Here is a 27,096-nt window from a genome sequence, read left to right on the forward strand (position 1 = left end):
CAAGGCTGCAGTGGCCGGGAGCGGCCACTGCACTCCAGTCTGGGTGACAGAGTGAGACTCCAACTCAAAAAAATAAATTAATTAAAAAAAAATAAAAATAAAAATTGAAATGGGGCATTATACTTCCTGGCCATCAAATTGTTTGTGTAGACTCAGGATCCAGAAATGGGAGTTTTAAGTACTGAATTCTTCCCTCTACAAGTCTAATTTGATGTGAGCAAAGATAAAAATCAGTAACCACTGTTTTCTTTTTTTTTTAAGATGTGGGGTACAATTCAGGATTAGTTATACAAATGGTCAATGTACAGGTAAAGTTTGGGCCTCCCTTTGGTCCCCACTTTGCCTAGTTTGAGATCAGGTATCCTTACTGATGCTGTGTTCCCCTTCACTACCTACCCCAGCAGTATCCCGCTACTGTCAATCCTTTTCTTTTTTTTTTTTCTTTTTTTTTTTTATTACACATATTTTTTATTTTAAAATTGTGGGGTACAGTTAAGGGTTAGGTATACAAATATGCATCATTCAGGGACCCTTGTTGATAAGGGGTGTCCCCCCGTCCCCAGACAGATATTGACTACCATTAATCCCACCACCTTTGTCCTCCCTGCCCACCCCCCCAATCCTTTTCTTATAATATTATGGTAAATGTTCAGGGTCTGCTTATGAGTGAGAACATGTGGTACTCGATCATTGCTTTCAATATCTGAAAATTCCATTGTGATTCTTGATGGCTCCCATCCATTTCCATATAAAATAGATGAGCCACCCCAAACCCTGGCTTTTCCATTCTTACTGCCACCCTACCCCACTCATTGATGCCTGTGGTTCTACTCAAGGTCTTCACAACATTGCCTCCAAACTCAGTCCAAGTAAATCCCTCTCAGACCACCACCTCCATCTTTGCAGCTCATTTCCCCACCCCCAATCTAGCAAAACTAACTGCAAAATCCCGCTCTGCCTTCACTCCCTCTTTAGCTAAGATTCCTTACATATCAACATCATCTATCACTTGCTCTGTCACTCTCACCTGGAAAAACCCTACCCTGGTTCAACCCAACTCTCTGTCTACCGTTTTCTTGCTTCTAGGCAGCAGAAGAGTCTTCCTTTAATCTTATGACCACAAACTCAAAGACCCTTTAGAACTCATTCCCAGAAGCACTCCATCTTTTCCACCGAGAGAGAAGGCTGCTTCACACTTTTTTTTCCTCAACCCTACAGCTCCCTCCCATCTCCCCTGTCAGTTGGTGACCTGTCTCCTTTTACTGAGAAAATGGAGGCAATCAGAACACACCCAATCTGCTTTCCCTCCACTAAGTCCACCAGCCTGCCTGAACACAGATTTACAAGCTGTGCCTCCTTCCTGTGACAGTGGTCTCAGACCAGCCTCTCCATTTGTGTTTGGGAGCCTGTCCCATCTAGCCTTCTAAGAAAACTTGGCCCTGAAATTTCCTGCATAGTCAATCCTCCTCTCCATTCAATCATTGCCATCCTATCATGTAGCAATTCTGCTCAAAACTCTCCAATGGCTTTTCTTACCTACTTTGGCCTCTTTCTTTTCCACTTTATTCTAGTCTCATCTCTAGCCTTGCCGGTCCTCTTTCCAACCTTTGAGCACAGCAAACTGGTTCTTCCATCAGGGCCTTTGCATGTCAGGTTTCTCTGCTTTCCCAGATATTTAAATAATTCACTCCCTCCACCCATTTAGGTCTTTTTCTCAAACGTCACCTCCTCAGAGAGGCCTTCCGTAACCACCCTAACTCCGTCTCCACACACCTCCAGTCGCTCTTCATTCATGGAGTCCATGTTGTAATTTGGGTGTGCAGCCTCTAGGGTAGAGGTGTTCCTGCTCGTCCTAGTCAGGGCTGTTTCTCAGTACCTACTAGAGGAATACCTGGCACGTGGCTGGCTTTCCAAAAAATGTTTATACCCAGTGGACATGGATTCAAGCCCTGGTTCAGTCTCTGAATAAGTTGCTGACCTTGGGCAAGTTATTGACTTTTGTGAGCCTCAATTTCTGAATCTATAACAATGTAAATAGGTGACAAAATAGGAACCACTTTACAGGATGAGAAGAAATAATGCCCATGATGCTCTCAGCACTCGCCCACCATGTAGGAACTATATAGCACAAGTTCATCTGTATTAGAAGTTTTGTGAGCTGATTCTATATGGTTTCTCTGTGGGACTACTATGGCTTTCTGGTCATAAAATACATAGTTTCAACATCACAGAGAAGTTAAATGCATATTTGGACAATATAAAGAAAGTACCAAAAATAATGAAGGATAAGCAAGAGTTTAATTTCTCATTCAAGATGTTTCCTTCAAAGGAGTTTACTGACCCCAGAGTGGATGGATGGATGGATGGTTGGTTGGATGGATGGATGGAGGGATGGATGGATGGATGGATGGATGGATGCAAGTCCAAAATGATGACTCAACTGGGGATGTTAACAAATATTTCTAAGAAAATACTTTGATCAGCATTACTATTTATTACTTCTAAAGCACAAATAAGTCTTGTTACTTAAAAACCTATCTTTGGAAATCACAACTTAGGCAACCAGAGAGTGGACATGGGCTTTCCTCATAGCCTCTGAAACTGTGGGATGAGGTAAGTGGATTTCAACTAGTATTTAGAGAAAAATTAACTCATTCATCACGTGATCCAGCAACCTGTAGGTAGTAGGAGGCTCACTACTGATGCATCTGGAGGAAATGCAGTAGCTCCTGCAGGAAGACAGGGTCATCAAGGTGTCGTGTGCCCCGAGCCAGCAGCAAGCCCATCCTTGGATCTTAGTGAGCTTTTCCTAGTTTCTCTCAGGAGATAAGTCTCCCTGTGACATGCCATGAGACAAAAGGTGTTGCATTCGCAAGAAAAAACATGTCTTTGTCTAAAACAAATGTAATTGGAATACAACTTAGACATTTTAAGGCAAGATAGTGAGGGGAAACATCTGTGTAAAAACAAAATCATTTTATAGGCATCTTTTCAGAAACATCTTTTCATTTAGTGAGAAGTAAATATTATCACATTTTCACCGTTACACTCAAATGGATAGACCACATACCGCCTTCCTCGGATTATCCCTCAGCATTGCTCATCTATGCAGTGAGCGGTGGGTGGCTGGAAGGAACTCTGTGTAACATACGGCCCTTTTCTTTCTCTAAACAAACTGCTTGACCCAGATGGAACAACAGCCAACATAATTTCTGTGATTTAATTTACCCGAAGGCTTTGCAGTCCATTTAATAGCTGTTTTAAGAAGTAGACGTAAAGCTGTTTTTTCTCCAACTTCATACAATGAGCTGCAAAGAGCCAACTCTCATCACTCTTGGGTCCTTAACTGGACTTGGTGGTAAAGGACAAAATCGGGGTCTGAAAGGATTAAGGTTGAGCAATTTCAAAATTTGTAAGGAGAACATTCTGAATTCAAAGAAAAGAATTCAATCAAAAGGGCTTCTTTCTTTCCCTTAACACCTCCTTCCAGTCAGTCACCAAGTTCCGCCCATATTAGCACTTGGTCTCTCCTCTCCCCTTCCACATCCTGTCAGGCATCTCATCATCACCCATCAAGACCATTGCTGCTCTGCTCAAATTAGTCTCTCTGCCTCTGTCTTGTACCTTCTAATTTCATTATTCTCATCTTTGAGGGCACAATGGACTCACCTGGGAGCCTTAAAAAGGACAGATGCCCAGGTTCCGCAACCCCCCACCCCAGTCTGACGCAGACTGGTTGAGGCTTGGGGCAACCCCCACACTGCAGTTCTTCAGAATGCAAATCAGAGCACCGCACTCCTCTCTCCAAAGCGTCTCCAATTGTCTATAATGAGTAAGCCTGCTATTACTTCTTAAAGTAAAAATTTATAATTTAAATAAAAATCTTATCAATAAAACAAGAAACTAAACCAAACCTTCAGTAGCTCTAACTGGTCGATAGGGTAAAGTTCAAATTCCTAAATAAATAAATAATAAATAAATCCTGAGCATGTCACGGCAAGCCTCCATTCCTGTCCACTCCAGGGCCTCACTACACGTTCCCATCACACATTTCAGAACGGGATTTGGTAGCTTGTGGCTCCCAAACCCCAAACTGACTTGCATTTCTCTGCTCTTTCTGCTGTGATTCCATTAGCCTGCAGCATCCTTTCTCCACCTCCTCACCTGGCTCATTCCTTCTCATCCAGAGATGTCCAGTTCAAGAATCTTCTCCCTCTAGGAGCCTTCTATGACCACTACAACTTCTGCCAACCTCACACTTTCCCTCTGTGATGGCTAATTTAATGTGTCAACTTGACAAGGCTAAGGGATGCCCTGATAGCTGGAAAAAGATTATTTCTGGGTGCGTCTGTGAGGTGTTTCTGGAAGAGATTGGAATTTGAATCTGTAAACTGAGTAAATGTTGCCTCACCGATGCAGGTGGGCATCATCCAATCATTGAGGACCTGAATAGAACAAAAAGGAAAGGTGAATTTGTTTTCTTTGCTTGAACTGGGATGTCCATCTTCTTTCTCCTGCCTTTGGACATTGGTGCTTCTGGTCCTTGGGACCTGGGACTGACCCCAAAGGTTCCCCTGGTTCTTGGGCCTTCAGTCTCACACTGAAACTACAGCACCAGCTTTCTTGGGTCTCCAGCTTTAAGAGGGCAGATCATGAGGCTTCTCTGCCTCCATAATCATGTGAACCAATTCCTATAGTAAATCTCTTTCTATATGTCTATATATATCCTACTGGAGAACACCAACTAATATCCCCTCTCCCTCCAACTCCCTGCACTGGCCTTCTGCAGCCTCCTGAGCAAGTCTTAGACATACCTGCAACTGCATGGTAGTGGAGCAATCAACTTTTCTATTAAAGATCATTTCCTTAAGGGAAGATGCTGCACTCCCTATAATTCCCAGGGCCTCAGCAGAGATGACAGGGACAAGCCCCATGTCCCTACCACTCTAACTTCCCTTCCCCCCAAATCACTTTTGTGGCACCATACCCAACTTCTCCTCCTAGCTTTTGGAGTATATTCAGGCATGGATTGACTTTAGTAAAAGAATGATCTGTTAATGTATAAGTACACAGCATGGTTACAGGTATGGAACATGGAGACATAAAAGAATTGTCACTTGAGGGGTTAGTTTTACACGTATAACAAATTATTCTGAATATTAGGTGTAGTATATACACACATGTTTTCTTTTTCTTTTTTTCACTCGCATGTACTTTTTAAAATTGTTTTTCTGTTTTAAAGATGTGAGGTACAATTCAGGATTAGGTAGATAAGTGGTCATCGCACAGGTAAAGTTTGGGCCTCCCTTTGGTCTCCACTTCACCTGGTTTGAGATTAGGTACCTGTATTGATGTTATGTGCCCACCCCTTGGCAGTGTCCTGCTACTGCCAATTCCTTTCTTATAGTATTATGATAAATGTTCAGGGTCTGCTTGTGAGAACATATGGTATTCAGTTCTTTGTTTCTGTGATAAGTCACTGAGTATTATAGACTCCAAATCCACCCAAGTTGCTGTGAAGTTCATAATTTTGTTTTTCTTTAAGGCTGCATAATATTCCATCATATGTACCGCATTTTTTTTATCCAGTCCACTTTTATTGGGCAACACAGCTGGTTCCATGTTTTTGCTATTGTGAATAATGCTTCAATAAACATGCATGTGCAGGAATCTTTTTTATAGAATGATTTGAGTTCCTCTTGGTATATTCTCAGAAGAGGAATTGCTGGATCATATGGAAGGTGAATTTTTAGAAATTTTAGGAATTACCACACTGTTTTCCTCAGAGGTTATACTAGTTTATACTTCCACCAACAGAGTAGAAGCGTTTCCTTTTCTCTGCATCCTCTCCAGCTTCTGTTGTTTTTCAAGTTATTGATGATGGTCATTCTGACTGGAGTTAGGTGGTATCTCAGTGTGGTTTTAATTTGCATTTCTTTGATGACTAGTGAGGCTGAGCATTTTTTCAAGGTCCCACTTGTCTATCTTATCTCTTATGGCATAGGCATTTGGGGTTTTGATCAGGAATTGGTTGCCTATTCCAATTTCTTTAAGGGTGTCTCTGCATTTTCTAAGATTCTTATCGTTTGAGGTTTTATGTTTAGGTCTTTGTTCCATTTAGATTTTTGTGTATGGTGATAGGTAGGGGTCCTGTTTCAATCTGCATGTGGTCAGCCAGTTCAACCAGCACCATTTATTGAACAGGTCCTCCTCTCCCCAGTGGTTGTTGTTGGAGGCTTTGTCAAAGATGAGTTGGTTGAGAAATTGAGGCTTTGCTTCCAGCATCTCTATCCTGTTCCATTGGTCTATATGCCTGTTCTTGTACCAATATCAGGCTATTTTGATTACTGTAGCCTTATAGTAAAGTTTAAAGTGTGATAGATACCTTCACTTTGTTTCTTTTGCTAAGGATTGTTTTGTTTATTTGTGGTCTTTTCTGTTTCCATGTGAATTTATGTATGTCATTTCCAGGTCTGTGAAGAATGATGTTGGTAATTTTATGGGTATTGTGTTGAATCTGTAGATTACCTTTAGTAGGATTCTTTCAACCCATGACCATGGAATATTTTTCCATTTGTTTGTATCTTCTTTGGTTTATCTGAGCAGTGTTTTGTAGTTTCTGTTGTAAAACTACACTCTCTTTCACTTCTTTGGTTAGGAAGATGCTGAGGTATTTCTCTTTTTTTCTTTTTCTTTTTCTTTTTTTTTTTTTTTGGTAGCTATTGTGAATGGGATTGTGCTTTTTATTTGGTTCTCTGCCTGTCTGTTGTTGGTGTATAAGAATGCAACTGTCTTTTGTACCCCAAGACTTTGCCAAACTCCTTTATCAGTGCAAGCAGGTTTTGGATAGATTCTCTTGGATTTTTGAGGTACAGGATTATATCATCAGCAAAGAGGGATTTATTTAACTTCCTCTTTTTCTATTTGGATACCCCTAATTTCCTTCTCTTATCTGATTGCTCTAGCCAGGACTTCTAACACTATGTTGAACAGGAAGGGTGAGAGTGAGCAACCTTGTCTTGTTCTGATTTTCAGAGGAAATACTTCCAATTTCTGTCTGTTTAGCAATATGTTGTCTGGGGTTTATCATCGATAGCGCTTATTATTTTGAGATATGTTCTCTCTATGCCTAGGTGTTCGAGGACTTTTTTCAAGAAGGAATGCTGGATTTTATCAAAAGCTTTTTCTGTGCCTAATGATATAATTATACGGTTCTTGTTTTAACATCTGTTGATGTATTTAATTACATTTATGGTCTTGTGGATGTTGAACTAGTCCTGTATCTTGGGGATAAAGCCTCCTTGGTCATGGTAGATGATTTTTGAGATGCGTCATTGGATCCTATTTGCTAGAATCTTGTTGAGAACGTTTGTATCTATGTTCATCAGGGATATTTGCCTGTAGTTCTCTTTCTTTGTTGGCTCTTTACCCAGTTTGCATATCAATGTGATGTTAGCTCCATCAAATGATTTGGGGAGTTTTCTGTCTTTCTCAATTGCCTGGAATACTTTCATCAGAATTGGTATCAGCTCTTCCTTGTATATTTTGTAGAATTCTGCTGGAAAGTCACCTGCTCCAGGGCTTTTTTTTTTGTAGGTAGTTTTATTATGATGGAATTGATTTTCTAGGTTGTTATTTGTCTCTTTAGGGTCTCAATTTCTTCTTATTTCAATCTTGGGAGGTTGCAGGCTGTCAGAAAGTTCTTAATTTCATTTAAGTTTTTGAGTTTGTTTCCATAGAGGTGTGCATAGTAATATCTGAAAATCTTTTTTATTTCTTTGGGGTCAATTGTGAATTAATCTTTTGCATTTCTGATTGTGTTTATTTGGGCTTGTGCTCTCTTTTCCTGGTCAGTCTGGCTAGAGGTCCATCAATCTTGTTTACCCTTTGAGAGAACCAGCTTTTTGTTTTGTTGATTTTTTTCTACGATATTTTTGTCCTTTATGTCCCATTGTGGGCTTTTATTTTAGTGATCTGGATTCTTCTGCTGAAGTTAGAGTTTTGGTGGTCTTATCTTTCCTTAGGTGATTTGTTAGGTTGTTAATTTGTGATCTTTCTATTTTCTTGATGTGTGTTCATAGAGATATATATCCCCCTCTTAGTACTGCTTTCATGGCATCCCAGTGGTTTTGGTGAGATGTGTCTTTATTTTTGCTTGTTTTCAGGAATCTTTTAATTTCTGTCTTGATTTCTGTGTTGACCCAGGAGTTGTTTAGCATCATGCTGTTCAGTGTCCATGTCTTTGTGAGTTTTGGGAGAATTTTGTTGGTGTTGATATTTATTTTTTTGCACTGTGATCTGAGAAGGTGCATGGTGGTATTTTAATCTTATGAAATTGATTATGCTTGATTTATGGTCAAGGATGTGGTAGATCTTGGAGTACGTTCTATGAAGTGATAAGTAGAGTCGATATTCTATGGTTGTTGGGTGGAGTGTGTTGTTGATCAAGCATCAAGTTGAGGTTCCAGATCTCCTTGTTGATTTTTGACTCAATGATCTATCTAGGGTTGTTAGTGGAATATTTAAGTCCCCAGCTATGATACTATTAAAGTCAATATCTTTTTTTAGTTTACTTAGTAGCTCTTTTTTAAAGGCTGGTGCTCCTGTGTTGGGTGTATATATGTTTAGGATGGATATTTCTTGTTGCGGATTGAATTTTTTATCATCATGTAGTGTCCTTCTGTATCTTTTTAAATTTTTGATAACTTAAAGGTTGTATTGTTTGATATTAAGAGCCTGACTCCTGTCTTGTTTTGTGTTTCATTTGTCTGAAAATTTGTTCTCCATCCTCTAACTTTGAGTTTGTGAGTGTCCTTTATGGTGAGATGTGATGTATTTCCTAGAGACAGTATATTGTTGGCTCGTGTTTTTTAAATCCGGTGTGCCATTCTATGTCTTTTCTGTGGTGTATTTAGTTCATTCACATTCAGGCTGATTATTGAGATGTGAGAGTTGATCCCTGTCATGAGGCTCTTATAAAGTTTGTTGTTGATGCTGTTTATTTGTTTGTTGGTCTTCTTTTGATTTTGGGGTTGATATATGTGTTTTCAATTTTGCAGTCACAATGCATGCTGTGTTGATTCTGTTTTCCTGCATTCTTGTGAAGAGCATGATTGTTCTTCTTCCTCCCTGTCTTCTGTGCTTAATACCTTGTTAAGTTTCTCTTGTGGAGCTGATCTGAAGGCAGCATAATCTCTTAAAGATTGGGAAGGATAAGTCTGCTGCTATTCTAATTGGTCTTCCCTGGTAGGTAGTCTGACCTTTCTCTATCACTGCCTTTAGGATTTTTTCTTATAAATCTACTTTGTGTAAGTGAATTATTATGTGTCTAGGAGTAGGTCTTCTCATTTGATGGCTTGCAGGAATTCTCTGACTCTCTTGTGTTTGTATGGTAACTTCTCTGATGAAATAAAGGAAGTTTTCTTAGATAACCTCATGGGATGCTTGTTCCAAGGTGGTCTCTGTCTTCCTTTCTGGCTCAGGAATGCTATCAGGTGTAAGTTTGGCCTCTTAATATAATTGCACATCTCTTAGAGGTTTTGTTCCATCTTTTAAAGCTTCCTTTCTATACTTTTAATAGTTTGGGTTAGTTCCATATTTTGTTCTTCAGGCTCTGAGATTCTTTCTTCTGTTTGGTTAATTCTGCTTTCCACGCTTGTCAGTTTGTTGTTTATTTCATTTACTGTAGTCTTTATTGCCATTATCTCAGTTATCAACTCTTTTATTCTTTCTTCTTGCCTTTCTTCATTTTTATTCATCCTCTCCATCAATACCTTGATATCTGAATTTGTGAGTTGAGACTAGTCATTCTGGGGGCTCTTCATTGTTTTAGTTCCAAAGTCTGTTTTCTCAGGTACTACCTTTCCAGGGGTCTGGGAAGTACATGTGTTCTTCCACTGATTCTTCTTCATTTGTGCCGGATTTCTCCCCCTCTTTTTTTTCTCCTCTTTAATTCTGTTCCTCAGTGATAAGGAGAATACCTTTCATTTCTGTTTGCTCAACCCCATATTAGCAGCAGACATCTATAGAAACACTATAGTGTAGAAGAGACTGGAACCCAATCTTCAAAGTTCTCAAGGATAAACAGTTTCAACCAAGAATTTTCTACCCAACTAAGCTTCATCAGTGAGGGAGAATTAAAATCCTTCCCAATCTTTAAGAGATTATGCTGCCTTCAGATCAGCTCCACAAGAGAAACTTATCAAGGTATTAAGCTTGTTTAACTTTGTAGCTGGGCAGGGGGTAGCAGGCTGTGCTGTCTTTTTGCAGTTCTGAGATTTGATTAAGGTGGGATAGTGGAAGCTACAGTTCAGAAGCTACCTGCAGATCACACTATCCACTGACTGGGGTGTAGGCACCCTGGAATCCACTTCCAACCACCTTACAATATGTCCATGTGGTGGTAGTGTATGTATATCCCCTGAATCCAAAATAAGGTAAGAGAAAGGAAAAGAGTAAACAAAGAAAGAAGGGAGAAGAAAGGAAGATAAAGAGAAAAAAGGAAATGGAAAACAGGAAAACAAACACATAAATAAATAAACAAAAATAAACAAGCAACCAAATAAACCTGAAGATACACTCACCCCCAATTATACCCATATGCAAAAAAAAAGAGGGAGAAAACGGAGCAAATCAAATCAGAAGACACACAAAAAAATGAGCTTCCTCTTGTGGCCATTCCTGGAACTTCAGGTTCCTTTCCTTTTTTTTTTTTTTTCCTTACTGGCATGTCCCAAGCACCACTGCTTTTGACTCCCCATGGTAGGGAGCAGGCTCTGGTCTCTACACCCTCTTCTCTGCTCTCAGCCCACCAGTCAGACTGCTTTCCACGTGGGTCAGAACGCCACAGACTGCTGGGGGAAGGAGAGTGCATCAGATCAGGACTAACCCCAACTCTGCTAGGTTGCCCACTTTGCACGCATCTGTGTTTAGTTCCATTGTCGGGCATGAGATGTCTGTCTCTCTGGTATTGTGCACTTGGAGTATCCTCTCTGGGTCAATGATGGTCAATCCCAGAGGGGTGTGGAGATCACCCCTTGGTCTCAGGGCGCAGGCTGCTCAGTATTAGGGAGCTAAAGCAGGTCTCTGCCTCAGTTCCAAGACAGAGAAAATGGTGTCAGCCCATGTCTTCTCCTCCGATGGGGCTCAGCTCCAGATTTCCTCCCAGCACTTTCTCCATGGTCTCCACTGCCAGTGCCTGACCTGTTGCCACAGATGATGGTGTGGGCCAGGTGCCAGATACTGAGAGATGGCTAATCTCTGCTGCTTTTTCCCAATAAATGCCTTGAGAATGGCAGAAGTTCCTATGCATGGGGGCACCAGATTCAGAGCAGCAGTAAATTGCAGTCACTTCTGCAAGGGAGTCCCAGGTGCTTGATCCTCTGTCTCCCCTCAGTCAGACATTCGCTCATGCACTTGCAACACACACACACACACACACACACACACACACACACACACACAGCTTCATACTTATGCACACTCAACCATGTATAGACCCACACACTCCATCCAGTTCCATCACCATCTTGCCCCTACTCTTCATATATTTTCAAAAAGTTGGGAAAGAGGATAAATTTAAGGCAGTTAGCTACATTTTAAAGTAATATGGTAAATATATTTTTCTTTGCCATCAAAACTCCTTTTCAGGTGTTTTAAAGTTAAAGCAATGAGCTCAGATGTTAATCGTGGCTTACCAAGTTCTTAGCCCTACAAAATTTCCTAAAAGTCTAGAAACACAGGGGAAAGTATCTGTGTGTGTATGTGTTTCCTGTGTATTCCAAAAAGGATTTTAGGCTACCTATGGAATACACAAATATGCAGCCTTAGCCATTAAAGAGGATCTAGAATCAGGTGAATGCTCTGTGACCATGATGGGTACCCACAGCACTGAGGTTGCAGTAGGGCACAAAACTCTTGCTAACAGATGAGCAAGGCCATTTTGACATCCCATGGTTTCCAAGGAATGGAATCTCATCACAGTTGCTCAGGAGAAATACAACTATTGTTGGTTCTACAATCAGGCAGATATTTCTCCCAAAGCAAAAGAATATATGGAAAATGAGCTCTCTGTCACAAAGGAAATCAGTTGAAGAAGGCTGAACTCAATTTCTATTGTGTTACAAATTATCACAAAGTTAGCCAGCACATAGTTCTTTAGGTCAGAAGTCCAGCAGAGCATAGCTGGATTCTCTGCTCAGTCATTGCAAGGTAAATACCAGAAATCAACATATCAGCCAGGTTGAGTCCTTATCTGGAAGTTCTAGGGAAAAGCCTGCTTTCAAGCTCATTCTTGTTGCTGGTAGAATTCAATTCCTTGTGATTGTAGAACTGAGATTCCCATTTCCTTGCTGGCTCAACCAGGGGTCACTCTCAGATCCTACAGCTGCCTGCATTCCTTGCCACATGCTCCCTCCAACTTCAAACCAGCAATGGTATGTTAAATGCTTCTCACTTCAAATCTCTAACTTTCTCTCTCCCTCTCTTTGACCTCTAGGTCCATATTTAAAAAGCCACCCTTATAATCCCCCTTTCTTAAAGTCAAAAGTGACACATAATATAATCTAATCTCGGGAATAATTCACAGTCCCTGAGTTTATGCAGGACATGTGACTATAGGGGCAAGAAATCTTGAGACCCATCTTAGAATTCTGTCACAAAGGCTCAGGAGGGTTCCCTCAGTCCTCCTGGAATTTGGAGGTTGAAGGTAGAAGAGTCAAGCCCTCTCAACTCGGCTCAGGGTTTCTAATTACCCACACAATACAGAACCCCTTCCCAGAAATGTGCACTAGCCCTGGCTCAAATAGTTCTTCTTTCCCCCGCCATGAGATGCCAACTCCTGCCCCTAAATCCACCTGATCCCAAAGTAATCAGGTAGGTGCTCCTAATTCCTGCAAGTTTCTCCTATCTTCTAATGAAACCCTTCCAGAAATTCTGCCCACCCATCTCAAGCTGGGATCCTTCATCCCAGGTACTTGAGCTTTAAAATCAGCTTCTAAACAAGGGAGGGATGCCTGTCGGCTCTCTCATCTGGGCTCCCTGAGCGTGTAGAAGCTAACATAAGCTCACTACACTGTTGCTTTTATTTTTATTTCACATAAGGACATATTTTGCTTACAAATAACTAAAATAGCAGCTTGACATGAATTCCTTGGAACACTGGGGATAGAAAAATAAGGACAAGACTACCAGCATGTTAAATCAATCCAGGTGAGTGCAGCATGCCAGACAGTGCATTTGGTTTCCCAAGGTGTGTATTTATAATAGAGTCTGGGTAGGCAGGAACATGATTCAGCCACATAGAAGAGACGGAGGCAGCTTCTGAACTGCCTTTTGGGCACATCCTTTCCCTATAGCAACTTCTTCTTGAAATGAAGCCGTCAGCCTTTATTCTTATACTCCCTCTCGATTCCTCTCTGCCCATCTCCCAGCCAACCCCCTCCCTCAGGCTGGCTTCAAATGGGTCAAGGTTGTGCACAGTGACACATCACTCACCCTCCCTGAACTGCCTTTATCTGAGTCTTGGGGATCAACGTCATTCTCCATAGTCTCCATTCATCAAAAATACTATGGTGTTGGTGTCCTTCTGGTTCAAGGACTCTCTGAGGTTCCTCAAGCTTAAGGACCTTTTGCAAAGGAAACTTACTTTAAGCCAGCAATGGTTTGTCTAATCCTTCTCACTTTGAATCTTTTACAAAAGAAACTTTCCCTCTTGCTCCTGCCTCTATATAAGGTGGTGCCTCATTCCACCATCAAGTAAAGCAACTGGACCATCTTCAGGTCTTTTACAGATGTGTAGACATGTAGAAAATGCTAACAGCAGCATTTCTGTTATTTAAGTAGAAAGCCTTTGTAAATGGGTACAGATGTACTATACTTATAACTCATAGGTGTTAGACATAGAACAATGTTTTTGTTGGTTTTGAGTATGTGGTATATTTATAACTCCTCTAAACTGGATCAAACTATTCAACAAGTGGAAAAAGATGTCCCTTCCACAGTGAACTGAGGGTTCAGGATTCTGGCACCAGTTTGTTTGGGGCAACCACTTATGTGACTTCAGGTAGTCCCTTGAGTGATCTGTTTATGCTGCACATTCCTCACCTATAGAGTAAGGAATTAGATACTAGACAATCTGCTAACATAATTAATGTTAAAATGTCTTAGAGCTGAACACAGTGGCTCATGCCTGTAATTCAGCACTTAGGGAGGCTAAGGCAGAAGGATTGCTTGAGCCCAGGAGTTTGACACCAGCCTGGCAACATAGGGAGAACTTGTCTCTACAAAAAATTAGCTGGCATGGTGCTGTGCACATGTACTTCCAGCTATTTAGGAGGCTGAACCTGAGCCTAAGAGGTCAAGGGTGTGGTAAGCCCTGATCATGCCAGTGCACTCCAGCCTGGGCAACAGAGTGAGACCCTGACTCAAAAAAAAGGTCTTATGTTCTTATGTTCTCAGGAGAACTCAGTGAGGAATGTTCTATTGGGGTCAACATTTGAAGAAAAGAAAACTAAACATTAGTGTGACTGTCTTGTCCTAACACAGTCAGGGAGGAGCTGGCTGAGAAAGGGAAGCCCTGACTCCAGCCTGGCCACGTCTGAACATTGTATTGTACCTGCCTATGACCACCTCCATAAATGCACCAACCATCTATCTATTCCATATCCAGGGAAATCAGCATCCATCCTGAATTTTTAATCTCTTTGCAAAGAAGGACTTAAACATTACTATAAAATCTACTTTAGACCAATGGCCAACATCACATTTTTTGATAAAGCGCCATAGCAAGGATTGCAAAACTTCCAGGGAGCCATGTCAGTATCACACTTCATCAGACCTAATGTATCATGGATTTTAAGACCAGTCTTTGATTTTCATATCACCAGGCTATAAAAGATTTTCGAATTATGCTTGCAAGATACATTGTTGGTTACCCAGAATCTGATTTTAGAGACTAAAAAAATGTGAAACAATGGGTGTCTTGAAATTGCAGAAACAGTCACAGGACACTGGGAAGGAGTGATACTTCCAAAGAGGACTGCTGCTTCTCAGTTCCAGCTGCTTGATCCTGAGCATTTTTTAACAAAAGTCTGGAATCCACATTTTAAGTAAATTTTTTTAAAAATCTGGAAACTAATTTTTTTAAAAACTCAAATACTCAATGGTCAAAATAAAAAAAACCATGTCAGTAGACCATTCAACCCAAAGCCTTTCCTATGCCTAGTGGGTGCCTCTTGATGGGTTTGAAAAAGTGAGAAATATCATGCCATCGAGAGTGGAGTCCTTCACAGACTGAAGGACCAGCTGGCTGGCAGATAGCAGACCAGACAAGAAAGTAAGAGAACCTGGACCAATGTGCTAGCAGTGAGGATGCAAGGAAGCAGGCCATTTGTCCTTGATGAAAGGTACAGGCCCCAGAGATGGGAACAAAGACCTCCACGGGCCAAGGTCTCACCAGAACCCAATTTTCACACTCAAAACCAGGGTCAAGACAGTTTGGAGGGTTGGTGAGCTTTAAGTTAGAGACAACTTTAAGGCCCCTATCTTTCCATTCCTCTTTAAGAGAAGCAGACACTTGAGACTGGTGCTTCTCAAAGTGTGGTCCCCACAACAGCATGAACATCACCTGAGAACTTGTCAGAAATGCAGACTCTGGGCCCTCCCACACTTAGAAAATCAGTGTGGGTGGGGGCCCAGCAATCCATGTTTTATCAAGTCCTGCAAGTGACTCTGATGCACACCGAAGCTGGAGAACCTCTGTACTAGAGCAAACACAATTCAGTTATTTCTTGGAACTCAGAACAATGTTATGTTCTCACTTTTATAACAATCTGCAAGAGACTGTGTTAAAGCAGAACAGCTTTAGAGCCTAAAGGCCATCAGGGAACGTCCAGTGTTTGATTCATCCCAGCTAGCATTCTCACTCAACACAGCGTGTCTTATGAATTCTCGTCACCTCCTTTGTAGTGAGCCAAACGCCCTAGTCGTTTGTCAGAAGCAGAGTTACTCCTGGTGGCAAAATCTTGCCATCCTATGTGGTCAAAAGCAGTCAGGGTAAAGAAAATCATTCCTAATTAACACATTATTTCCAATTCACACCATGAAAATTACAAGAGAAATGCCTCATTTGTCCAGCCCCTCCCTTTTTCCCATCGTGATTGGCAGTCCAGTCCTGAAATTGGGAACTCATGCCTTACCTTCATGGCAATCAAGAGAGCAGGAGCTGTGACTACTCTGGAAGCTGATTTGGTGATGCCTGCATCAGAAAGCAAAGGGGAGGAGGCCAAATACAAATAAATTATGAGCAAAAGAAAGCCAAGCAGCCGGACTGGACTCTATAGGGCAGGGGTTTAGTGAGCTCTGCAACTCTCATCTTACTTCAATCTTCCATCTCAGACGTTGATTCATTCCAGGTGGGTTTTGTGAAGTGATTGAATTGTTCTCAGCTCAGCTTTCACATTTGTAAACAAGAGGTAGGGGTGAATAATGAGTTAAAATAAAGCGTATAGAGAGCTGGCCCTGTATTTGGTCCATAATTCGAACTCATCCGTGTGACTTGTTTTCTTACCCATTGATGGACCTTCTTCTATCTTCTGTCGCAGGTGTTTCTGAGGTGGGGAGATTTCCTTGAGATGCAGCTGACTTGGAGTTTTATGTTTCAATTTTTAGGCCTCTAAAAATGGCTTTGCCCTTCTGTTCCCAGGCCTTCTGTGAGAGAACTTGAAATTAGCTGTTTTGCCAACTACTGGTCACGTTGGGAGGGAGGGTCTAATGAGGGAATTGTGCTCAACGTGCTCTGTAGACATGTGTAAGTTGTATTTATACATTTACTGTCTGCTTGTTTAAATGTTTCAGAGATCTGAAAGTAGAAATGGAGCTTGGGCCTAGGATTGGTTTGATTTTTTTTGTTTTTTTTACAGGTGGCTTTGAGGCCTATCAGATTATTTAATAGACTTTTTAAATTTTTTATTTTAAAGATGTGGGGTACAATTCAGGATTAGGTATACAGGTGTCATCGTACAGGTAAAGTTTGGGCCTACCTTTGGTCCCCACTTTGCCTGGTTTAAGATCAGGTACCCTTATTAATGTTATGTGCCCCCCTCCCTCCCTTGGCTGTATCCCGCTACTGCCAATCCCTTGCTTATAGTATTATGGTAAATGTTCATATTTAGTAGACTTTATCTTGCAGGTAGAAGATATTGAACTTAAAGGGAATCACTAATCTCTGATCTAAAGCAGAACTCATAATTCCATGCTTTGGGCTGCTGATATGTCACAGCTTAGATATTTTATTCTTTATAATGTAATCGAACTTTGCACTTGATTTTTAGATTCCATTTTCAGTCAGGGAGCCCTGCACTTTTCACTGATAGGTAAATCAAAGTTATCTAGACCAAGTGAACAGATAAAGGCTTGTGAATTTCAGTCCCTGGCATCATGGTCAATTTAAGTGTTCTGTCACTCAATACAAACCTTGTCAGCATTTTTAGGAGAGAAAATTCTGTAATTATTTGAGAAGAATCATGGGTATATAAATGAAGTTATTGTCAGATGTCAAGTTCTGCTACTCTCCGCTTGCAGGCTAAAATGAAAAAGCACAACATGTAGTGTAAGGAAGGGGACTTTATTCCAAAAACTGGCAGATGGGGAAATGGCCAAGCCCATGTCTAAATGAAACCATTTCAAAATCTTGGACCGAGGGTAAGATTTTATAGGGAAAAGATGAAATGGAGGTACCAAGGAGTGATACAGGATATAGGGCTCTGTGTCTTCCTTCAATGATATTCCTGCATTGCTGCCTACCTGGACAGCCACCCATGTCATCACAATTGTGGTCCAGTTATAGACTGACCACACTGCTGTGACTTCTGAATCTTGACTTGGGGTCTCCAGGCATAGGTGACTTCTGAACAATGAGGCTTCAATCACAGTTTGTTCCAAGATTAGTATCTGAAATTTCTCAAGTGAGTTAGAGCAACGGGTATGTGCTTAATCATAATCATAGGATCATTGTGTAGGGGGAGGAAAGGAAAGGAAAAGAACTTAGTATTCCTACAAGCTGCATTGTGGAATTAACAACAACAAAAATAACTTTCAAAAGCTGAGAATCTCAGTTACATTCTCACATCAGACTTGATCATGACGGGGCCACACTGCTTTGGAAATGCCATGTGCACTGCAGGGAGCCTCCAGCTCTTACTGGAAGGAAGTAAACCCGGGTCTGAGCTGTTGGAAAAGGCGGCTCAGAAAGTTCTTTGAAATCTGCTTGACCTTGAAAATGCATGCACATTTGGTATTCAACTTCAGATTTCTTCATATTTGTTTTTTAAAATAAAAATGATTTTACCCCAAATTTTGTGTAAAATTGATGCTCCAGAGCTGGCACCCTTATCCTTGAGCATATCTGCTTACCTCTGGGAATAGAAAGCGCCTGTCTGAGAAGCTCTAATGTCCTGGGAGGTTGGAAGACAGAGGATATAGGTCAGCATGCATATCTATGACTGTAAGATTAGACACTGCTGTGTATTTTTAGCAAACAGCCTCATCTTTCACAAAGTGACACTGTGCAAAGAAAGGGCAGAATCTGAATAACGAGTAGAGAGTAAAGGCCAAGGCAGCCTTGTCAACTGAGTTCTAAGTCCCCACACTGCTGAAGCAAGTTCCCCTACAAGGGTGAAAAGAGCTGGTCTTCATGCTGTTTTGCTGAATTATAGTTTCCAGGGCATGCCATGGTGCTGTGAATTCATACTTGTAACATTTCAAAAGGCGGATGGAGAGAGAAAATGAGAATGGGAGTAGGAGAGAGACATCGGGATTAACCCCAAAGCCCTAAATTTAATTCCAAGAGCTTCTCAGTACCCTGCAGAATCTTTTGCACACCAACAAAAGACTCGGTTTGGAATCTGTTAAACCATTTGCTGAGTAGGTTCTGTTGTGGAAACATTTGTGCGCAACACATAGACAGTGAAGCTGCCAAAGATACATCTGAGAGAGAGGGGCAACAGGACCCAGAACCGCATGGTTAGAATGACAGTCAGGCGTTAGACAAGCCACAGAGCAAAGGGAGCATGTCTGCCCTGAGAAGCCAAGCCATCTCCATGACAGGCCTACAGCCTCAGGTTATTCCAGAGTGAAACTATTTGGGCTAAGTCTTCACATTACTTCACAGTCAGTAAACTATAGAGGGTTTGTGAATGCAGCTGATTTCTCAACCTCAAACATGCCTCTGCAACACATCTTGGACAAGAAGTCAGGATGTCAAACCTTCCTGAGACTGAGCAAGCATGTTTACTTCCTGGAAAGTGTTTATCATGGCTACTGTTGCCTCCATTTTCATATCATCAGTCTGGTGCCTACATGCCTTTGCAAATAATGTTAGTGAAAAGCCAATCTTATAGAGATTTAAATGATATGTATCTCTCCACTGAGCTTAGTAACTTCTAGAAAATATATTTTTGGGGGGAGTCTACAAACCTGTTTTTGATGCAAGTGAAGATAAATAAACGCTTCTCTGTAAATACCTTGAACACCAGCAAAGGAATACATAAATAGGAAGAACCAAAATATGTATGCTTTTAAAAAAAGGAATAGCTGGGCTCGGTGGCTCAGCCTGTAATCCCACGCTTTGGGAGGCTGAGGTGAGTGGACTGCCTGAGCTCGCGGGTTCGAGACTCATCTGGGCAACTTGGCAAGACCTCATCTCTACAATAAATCAAAAAATTATCCAGGCGTGGTAGCGCACGCCTGTAGTTCCAGCTACTAGGAAGGCTGAGGCGGAAGGATCGCCGGAGCCCAGCAAGTCGAGGCTGCAGTGGCCAGGAGCGGCCACTGCACTCCAGTCTGGACGACAGAGTGAGACTCCAACTCAAAAAAAAAAGAAAGGAATAAATGTACTATTCGTTGTTATCACTGCATGTTTAAGCTCATTTTAGCTTAGCATGAAATATGTAGGTTAATCCCACATCTTTTAAAAAACATACATTAGCATACACACACTCTAGACTTAAAATTTCACAAGCTATAATTATTAAAATTATAGTTTTTGTTGTTCCCTCAAAGAACTGATATTCTAAGAAGGAGGCAAGCTAGGTGTGGACCTTTTAAAACTAGAATTAGATACCAGGGACTTTACTAGTTGATCATAACTGTCCCAGTGCAGCAGTAGAGCCTTGTAAGGAGAGGTGGTCAGCCAGCAGAAGTCTCCCATGGCCTTTGCCCAGGCACAGGTGTGCAAACTGTGTACAACACTAAGGAATTTTGAAGCCCTGGTCATGACCTTGAGGACTGGCCACTTTCAGAGTTAAGAGAGTGGTCTAACCTGAAGATGTAGTCTCTGAACTGTTTGTTGGTCTCTATTTCCTTGCGTTAGCCAGTCGATGGGGAGAACAAACATACTAGGAAGGAGAGGACTCTTCAATGCGAGGAGGGTTAATGCCTCAGGACATATCAGTTTCGACTCACCAATCTCAGCCATGTCTCTCTGGTTCCTTATTATCAAATGAGATGCTAAAGGACAGAAACTTGTCAAAGAGTTTGATGATCCCTTATTTGGCTTGATGCCACGCTCCATGCCACATGTCACCTCTACTGGTTCCCTCTGCTGAGCAGCCCGATACCCTTGAATACACCTCACGCTTGGGCCTCGGAGCAGACAAGATTTGCTCACAAGCTGCAACCAAAGTTCACAGGCTCATCAGGGGCACCCGTGTCAACATGAAGAGATGATCTAGTAACCCTTTTGTACTTCCCTGGGGCTGAAGCTGTGAGTCCTAGTGCTACCACACCCAGTCTCATATACAGCAGGTTGATGGGACCATCCAATCACAACTTTTATAGCATCAAAAATACTGAGACCAAGCCTGCACAACCTATAAAGAGACTTTGAACAAGAGATTATGGAGTTTTCCATTTTTCTTTTCCTACTGCAGATTATCTTCTAAAAAAGTGGACACTCATTTGGGCTCGGTGGCTCAGCCCATAATCCCATGCCTTTGGGAGGCTGAGGTGAGTGGATTGCCTGAGCCCGTGGGTTCAAGACCCGCCTGGGCAGGCGAGACCTCATCTCTACAATAAATCAAAAAATTAGCCGGGCGTGGTAGCGCACGCCTGTAATTCTGGCTACTCGGAAGGCTGAGGCAGAAGGATTGCCAGAGCCCAGCAGGTCGAGGCTGCGGTAGCCGGAAGCGGCCACTGCACTCCAGTCTGGGCGACAGAGTGAGACTCCAACTCAAAAAAAATTTTTAAAAAGTGGACACTCTGTGGATTTTCTTAATATTTAGATTTTAAAAATTATTTTCTGCAGAAATACAAGACATGCAAAAGTAAGCAAAAAGAGTTATTCTGCCTTCAAATAAATGCTCAAAATCAGTTCTGAATAAAACTTTCCTAGAAGAGAATGGAAGCAAGAACTTTAGCTGTTTTGTTAACCCATTAACATATATTGAGCAATGACAAGAAATAAAACATTTTAGCAACCTGCTTTGCAAACACCTACTAGATTGCAGATAATCCATGCGACAGTTGTGTTCTGAAATTTCCCAGGAAGGCAATTAATTAATAGAAACCTCAGAGTAGCTTCTTAATGTCATATTCAGGCTCCTCCCTAATAAAGAGTTTCCTGGAAATCCCTAAATAATAATAAGTGGAGATGCAGCAGTTCAACACTCTACTTGGCTCAATGGAAACACTTTATAACATTTTAGTTACAGCAGTAAACACCTATTGACCTATCATTCTACTGCCTTAGGCCATGCTTTGATAAATACTTTTTGCAAATTTGAATGTGAAAAGGCATTGGTTTCATAAGTAGTTACAAAGGGCCTTTAATATTACAGAAATTGTGTTTGTTGATTTCCATATCTCTGAAAAGTACCCATCACCCTCACTAGCAGATCCCCTACTACTGGGAAAGCCATTTGGTTGCCAAAAGCTTGTTTTAATCAATAGTTGCCCAATGAAATCACCATCTTTGTTGCCTATAACTGGAGTAATAATTGTCATTAAGCTACTTGTACTGGAGTGTGAATGTCCATTTGGATGCTCGTTGTGGTTGTCTCCCATTTTCCTTTTTCTTACAGATTTTTAAAAGTATTGGCTCTGATGAGACTGTCCAAGGGCAAGGAAGTCGGAGGCTGATCAGCTTCTCTCTCTCAGGTATGTCTTGCTCACCTAGAAGCCTATGGAGAGAATGTCAACCAAGAGTTAGGAGAATCGCTTCAGTTTGACTCTTCCCTAAAAGATATTCAACCTCTCTGTGCCTCAATTTCTCCATTTGTAACACAAAAATAAAAACAGATATGTATATCTGCTCAATTCTCCTTGGCCTCATAAAGATGATAGAGAATACAGAAAGCAATAGATACAAAAGCACTTTGAGGTGATGGGAAGAGAGGTTGCTATTCCACTTTTCCACTCAGGCCAAGTCGCAGTATTAAGAGCATATAAGGCCAGCAAGGTGGCTCTCGTCTATAATTCCAACACTTTGGGAGGCCAAGGTGGGAGGATTGCTCAAGTCCCAGAGTTCAATATCTGCCTGGGCAACATAGCAAGACCTCATTTCTACAATTAAATAAAAAAATTAGCCAGGTAAGGTGGCACACACCTATAGTCCCAGCTACTTGAGAGGCTGAGGAGGGAGGATTGCCTGAGCCCAGGAGGTCAAAGCTGTAGTAAGCTGTGATTCATGTCACTGCACTATAGCCTGGGCGACAAACTGAAACCTTGACTCAAAAAAAAAAAGAGTACATAAAAGTATGAGGAGAGAAGAAATTTGGTCAGGAAAGTCTGAGGAGAAAAGCAGCTCTCCAACCCTTTGTCTAAATAAAACTTCAGGTGGTGCCCAACTGGTAAGACAAACAAAAACTAAACTACTCAAAAAAGCATATCCATGTGGAAGATAATCAGTGGAATCCAGTTAAAGTTTGCTAGCTACTAGTATTTTATTTTAATAGTTAAAAGTAGTTAATTTTTTAGTTTTCATGGACATAGCATGATATGCCATATGTTAACAATAGAGCAGACTGGGTAAAGAGTATGTGGGAAATCTTTTTACTATCTTTTGAACTCTCCTGTAAATCTACAATTATTTCAAAATGTAAAGATTGAAAGAAAAACTGAGCCGCTCTGGCTAAGATGACATACAAAGCTCAGGGCTTTACATCTCAAGCCCACCCTAAGGGGTCTTTGAGAGGATACAATAGCATTGTTGCAGATCCCAAGTTCTACCACTGGTAGCTTGCAGGCCGAAATAAACAAGCATGAGATGCAGTATAAGTAGGGGGACTTTATTCGAAATCTGGCAGATGGAGAAATGGCCAGGCTCATTCATCAAAGAAACCATTTCAAAACTTTAGGCTAATGACAAAAGATTTTAAAGGGAAAGAATGGAATGAGAACTATCTGGGAGGGCACAGGGAGCCGATCGTTTTTCGATGGTTATCCCCAGTCTTCGGCCACCTGGCAACTTGCTTCACTGGTTATCTCGAATCATCGTTCACCTATAGACTTGCTTCATTTGTTATATCAAATCGTCATCTCTAATTCTCGTCCACCTTCAGGACTGGCTGATATAGTCCTAACTGTGAGCAATGGAGAATTCTGCTGTTGGGTCTCCAGACTCTACTATTATAAGATTATCCTCCGGAATCTCACAGACAGGCACACAATTAGATTAGAAAGGAAAAATGTATCCTTCAAGTATAGGCTAAGAGAGAAAAGGGCTTAAAACTATTTCTTGAAAGCTTAAATGGAAATTCTCAGTTACAGTATGAAGTCCAAGGAGTTCATTGAGTACAATTTGAAAACTACTACCTTAGGTTGTCAAACCAACAAATGTTATAGGTCATGAATGCCAGAGATAAGCAAGCGGTCACAGGCATGATGTGCACAGGCCTCTTTGAGAGGTAGACAGTCAGCTGAGACTTTTCAAGTCTAAGTGAGCCCAGTAAAGAAAATGCATGTCTAAAGATCCATTGGCAGCATTAGCATGTGTCTGTACAGGTTGAAAAAAGCAGACTGGGAAGGGAAAAACTCAATAATTTTGTATTAGGGCAAAAATTATTAATAACAACTCCTGATTTGCCATTCTGTTTCTGTTGAAATGCTTGCGAAATAACCATTATTAGTACCAACTTTCAAAACTGGCAAAAACTAGGAATATGACACAATGATGAGCCAGAAGCCAAGAGAAATTTTCACTAACCAAAGCTCCAGTGACATCCGTGAAGAGGAACATCATGCAGGGTAGACAGGATGGGGTTGGGGTAGCAACAAAGTCTCTATTCCTTGGTCCCCATTTTGCCTCTTCCATGCAGACATGGGCTCACAGACCTACCAGAGAAAAGGAAATTCCCCCCACCCTAATTTGATTCACAAAGCTATTTTATAAGGTGATCATGGTTGGTTTATTTCCTATAGTCTCCTAATATATCGTTTTTCTTACTCTCATTCCAAGACAACAATTCCCAGCAATGGGATGTGACTGGGAATATAAAGTTAACTGCTAAAGGAGCTAACAGAAAAACCAAACTCTGTAAAATATTTTAAAGAGGTCTATTTTGAGCCAATATGAGTGACCATGGCCCAGGGAACACAATCTCAAGAGGTCTTGAGAAAGTGCACCTGCCTTGAGGCAGTCGGATTGGAGTGTGGTTGTATACATTTTAGGAAGGTGGAAGTTACAAGCTAAGTCATAAATCAGTACGTGGACGTTATACGTTGGTTTGGTCCACAAAAGTGAGACATCTTTAAGCAGTAGCTTACAGGTCATAGGTGGATTTAGAGATTCTTTCATCTGCAATTGGTTAAAGGAGTAAAGTTGTCTAAAAAATTGGAGTCAGCAGAAAAAAAAATGTTTTAAGTTAAGATCAGGATGTCTGTTGACCAAAATACTGGGTTGGAGTGACCTGTAGAGGTGTGTGACTTAACCCTTTATGTCCTGCTTATAATTTGACATCTTATTGTCACAAAAAGTCTGCTCTGTTAGTCTTATTATCTCTATTTTAACATTAATGCTGGTCAGTTGTTGTTCCCAAACTCCAAAAGGGAAGGATTATAATAAGGCGTATCCAACCTCCCTTCCTAACATGTATGGGAATTCCATTTTTAAGGTTTTTCCATGGTCCCCTTAGCCTAGAGGGGCCCCATTTCAGTCAATGGAAACAGGATTTTTAGGTTGGAACAAGCCTAAAATGGTCATGGGAAAATAATATCAAATCGTTGGAGATATATATAGGTGTTTAATTCACTATGTCTGTCTAGGAACAAAAGTAAATACTGCTGAAACTATCAAAATAAATTCCATACCTCAAAGAAAGACAAGACTGAAAGATCAGTAAATCTATATCAAAGTAAACCCCACAAAGTATCAAAAATTTACTTGGTGCTGGTCAACTCTGAGTGTAAAAGCAGGGATGAGGATTCCAACAGTAACTAGTTGGACGATAAAACTTAAACATGGGCAAACACTGGGACTACAAGACCTGTTTATGGATAAATAGCAGAAACTTTAATTTGAAGAATGCATGGAGAAAATAACCTATCCTATTAAAAAGTTGAAGACTATAATACTCAAAAGAAAAAGAAAGTATTCTGTTGATAGATACCTATTAAAGAGAAATAAAGTATTTATCACTCATCTGCTTGTACCCTCAATAAAAGACAGGGAAGTATGGGGCATATTAAGTAAGAGATCTAAGTGGGAAAAAAAATGATAAAAAGTGGAAGCGCGCAAAAATAAAACTTGGAAAGTCAAGCGTATTTTTTTCTTTTATTGCTGCTCTAACAAATTACTACAAACTTAGTGTCTTAATAACACAATACACTCTACTGTTCTGGAGGCCAGAAGTCCAGAACAAATCTTAAGGGACTAAAATCAAGGTGTCACCAAGGCTGGTTCCTTCCGGGGGCTCCAGTGCAAATACATTTCTTGCCTCTTTCATTTCTAAAAGCTGCTGGCATTCTTTGACTCGTGGCTGCATCGCCCCAGTCTCTACTCCTATCATCATATTGCCTTCTCCTCATTTTGCTATTACTACCTCCATCTTATAAGGACCCTGTGGCTACATTTGGCCCACCTGGACAGTCCAGGATAATCTTCTCATCTCAAGGTTCTCAACTTCATCACATCTGCAAGTCCTTTTTATTATGTAAGGTAACGTGTAGATTCCAGGGATTAGAACACACACATCTTTGTGGGGCCATTATTCTGTCTACCACAGTGGAGGAGAGACTTAAACTCTAAAAAGTGCAATCACAGAATTAAAAGTGAGCCTTCAAGAGCTGAACAGAGCACAATCAGTAGTACAGTATTGGAATCAGTGATATGGCATACTGACTTGTCTTGCCCAGAATGGATAGATGAAGAACAAAACACAAAAAGGATGAGGGGGACTAAAGAAGATTGACACACACAAAGCCAGCACATAATCAGTTTTTTTTAATGAAGAAATCAGAACAAATTAAACAGAAACAGTAATAAAAGAAAACATTCTTGAGCCGAAGGTAATGTTGAGTTTTTAAATTAAGCCATCAGGTGCTAGGGGAAAAAAAAAATGTATATGAAGAGACCAACTCACTTAAAAAAATTTTTTTTTCAAATATAGCCACAGTCGACATCCAGGTTGGAAAAGTGTGATACTTACAGAAGGATAAGGCTCATTCTAATCTCAGGCTTGTCTTCTGATATGCCAAAAAAAAAAAAAAAAGAAACTGAAGCAAAGCCTACAAAGTGTTGACAGTAGCATGTTTTAACCCAAGATTTCTATGTCCATCATTTTGTCATGTAAATGGGAAGGTAAAAGGAACACATTCTCAGGCTTGCAAGGACTTAAAGACCGCCACCCTTGCACCTCACCTGAAAGTAACATGTGGGCATGCACTCCAGCATAAAGAGAGAAAAATCCAAGAAAAACCAACAATTGGAGACAATGCAATATAAAAGGACTGATTTTCTGTTTAGGATGTAAAAGGAGAAATAACCTGAAAGTTAGATAATAGAATTAATCTTCTTTTCTAGAAAGTTTCAAGTACAATGAACATATCGAAGCAAGATAGCTTATGCAAATGCTTTATTTCTTTAATCTATTTATATTTCCTATT

At 40.9% G+C, this 27,096-nt stretch overlaps 1 protein-coding gene across 1 annotated transcript in view; it reads left to right on the forward strand.

The window, feature by feature from the left end:
- HECW1 (HECT, C2 and WW domain containing E3 ubiquitin protein ligase 1) overlaps positions 1–27,096 on the forward strand; it is a gene marked incomplete at its 3' end in the record, with an annotated part of 437,085 nt that overhangs the window by 270,384 nt on the left and 139,605 nt on the right. Inside the window, exon 5 of the mRNA XM_021706110.1 lies at positions 22,077–22,152. Within this exon, the coding sequence (XP_021561785.1) occupies positions 22,077–22,152 (76 nt within the window). The remainder of the gene's footprint in view (positions 1–22,076; positions 22,153–27,096) is intronic.

The sequence above is a fragment of the Carlito syrichta genome, unplaced genomic scaffold (assembly GCF_000164805.1).
Source record: "Carlito syrichta isolate Samal-C Ts95f unplaced genomic scaffold, Tarsius_syrichta-2.0.1 Scaffold315149, whole genome shotgun sequence".
NCBI lineage: Eukaryota > Metazoa > Chordata > Mammalia > Primates > Tarsiidae > Carlito > Carlito syrichta.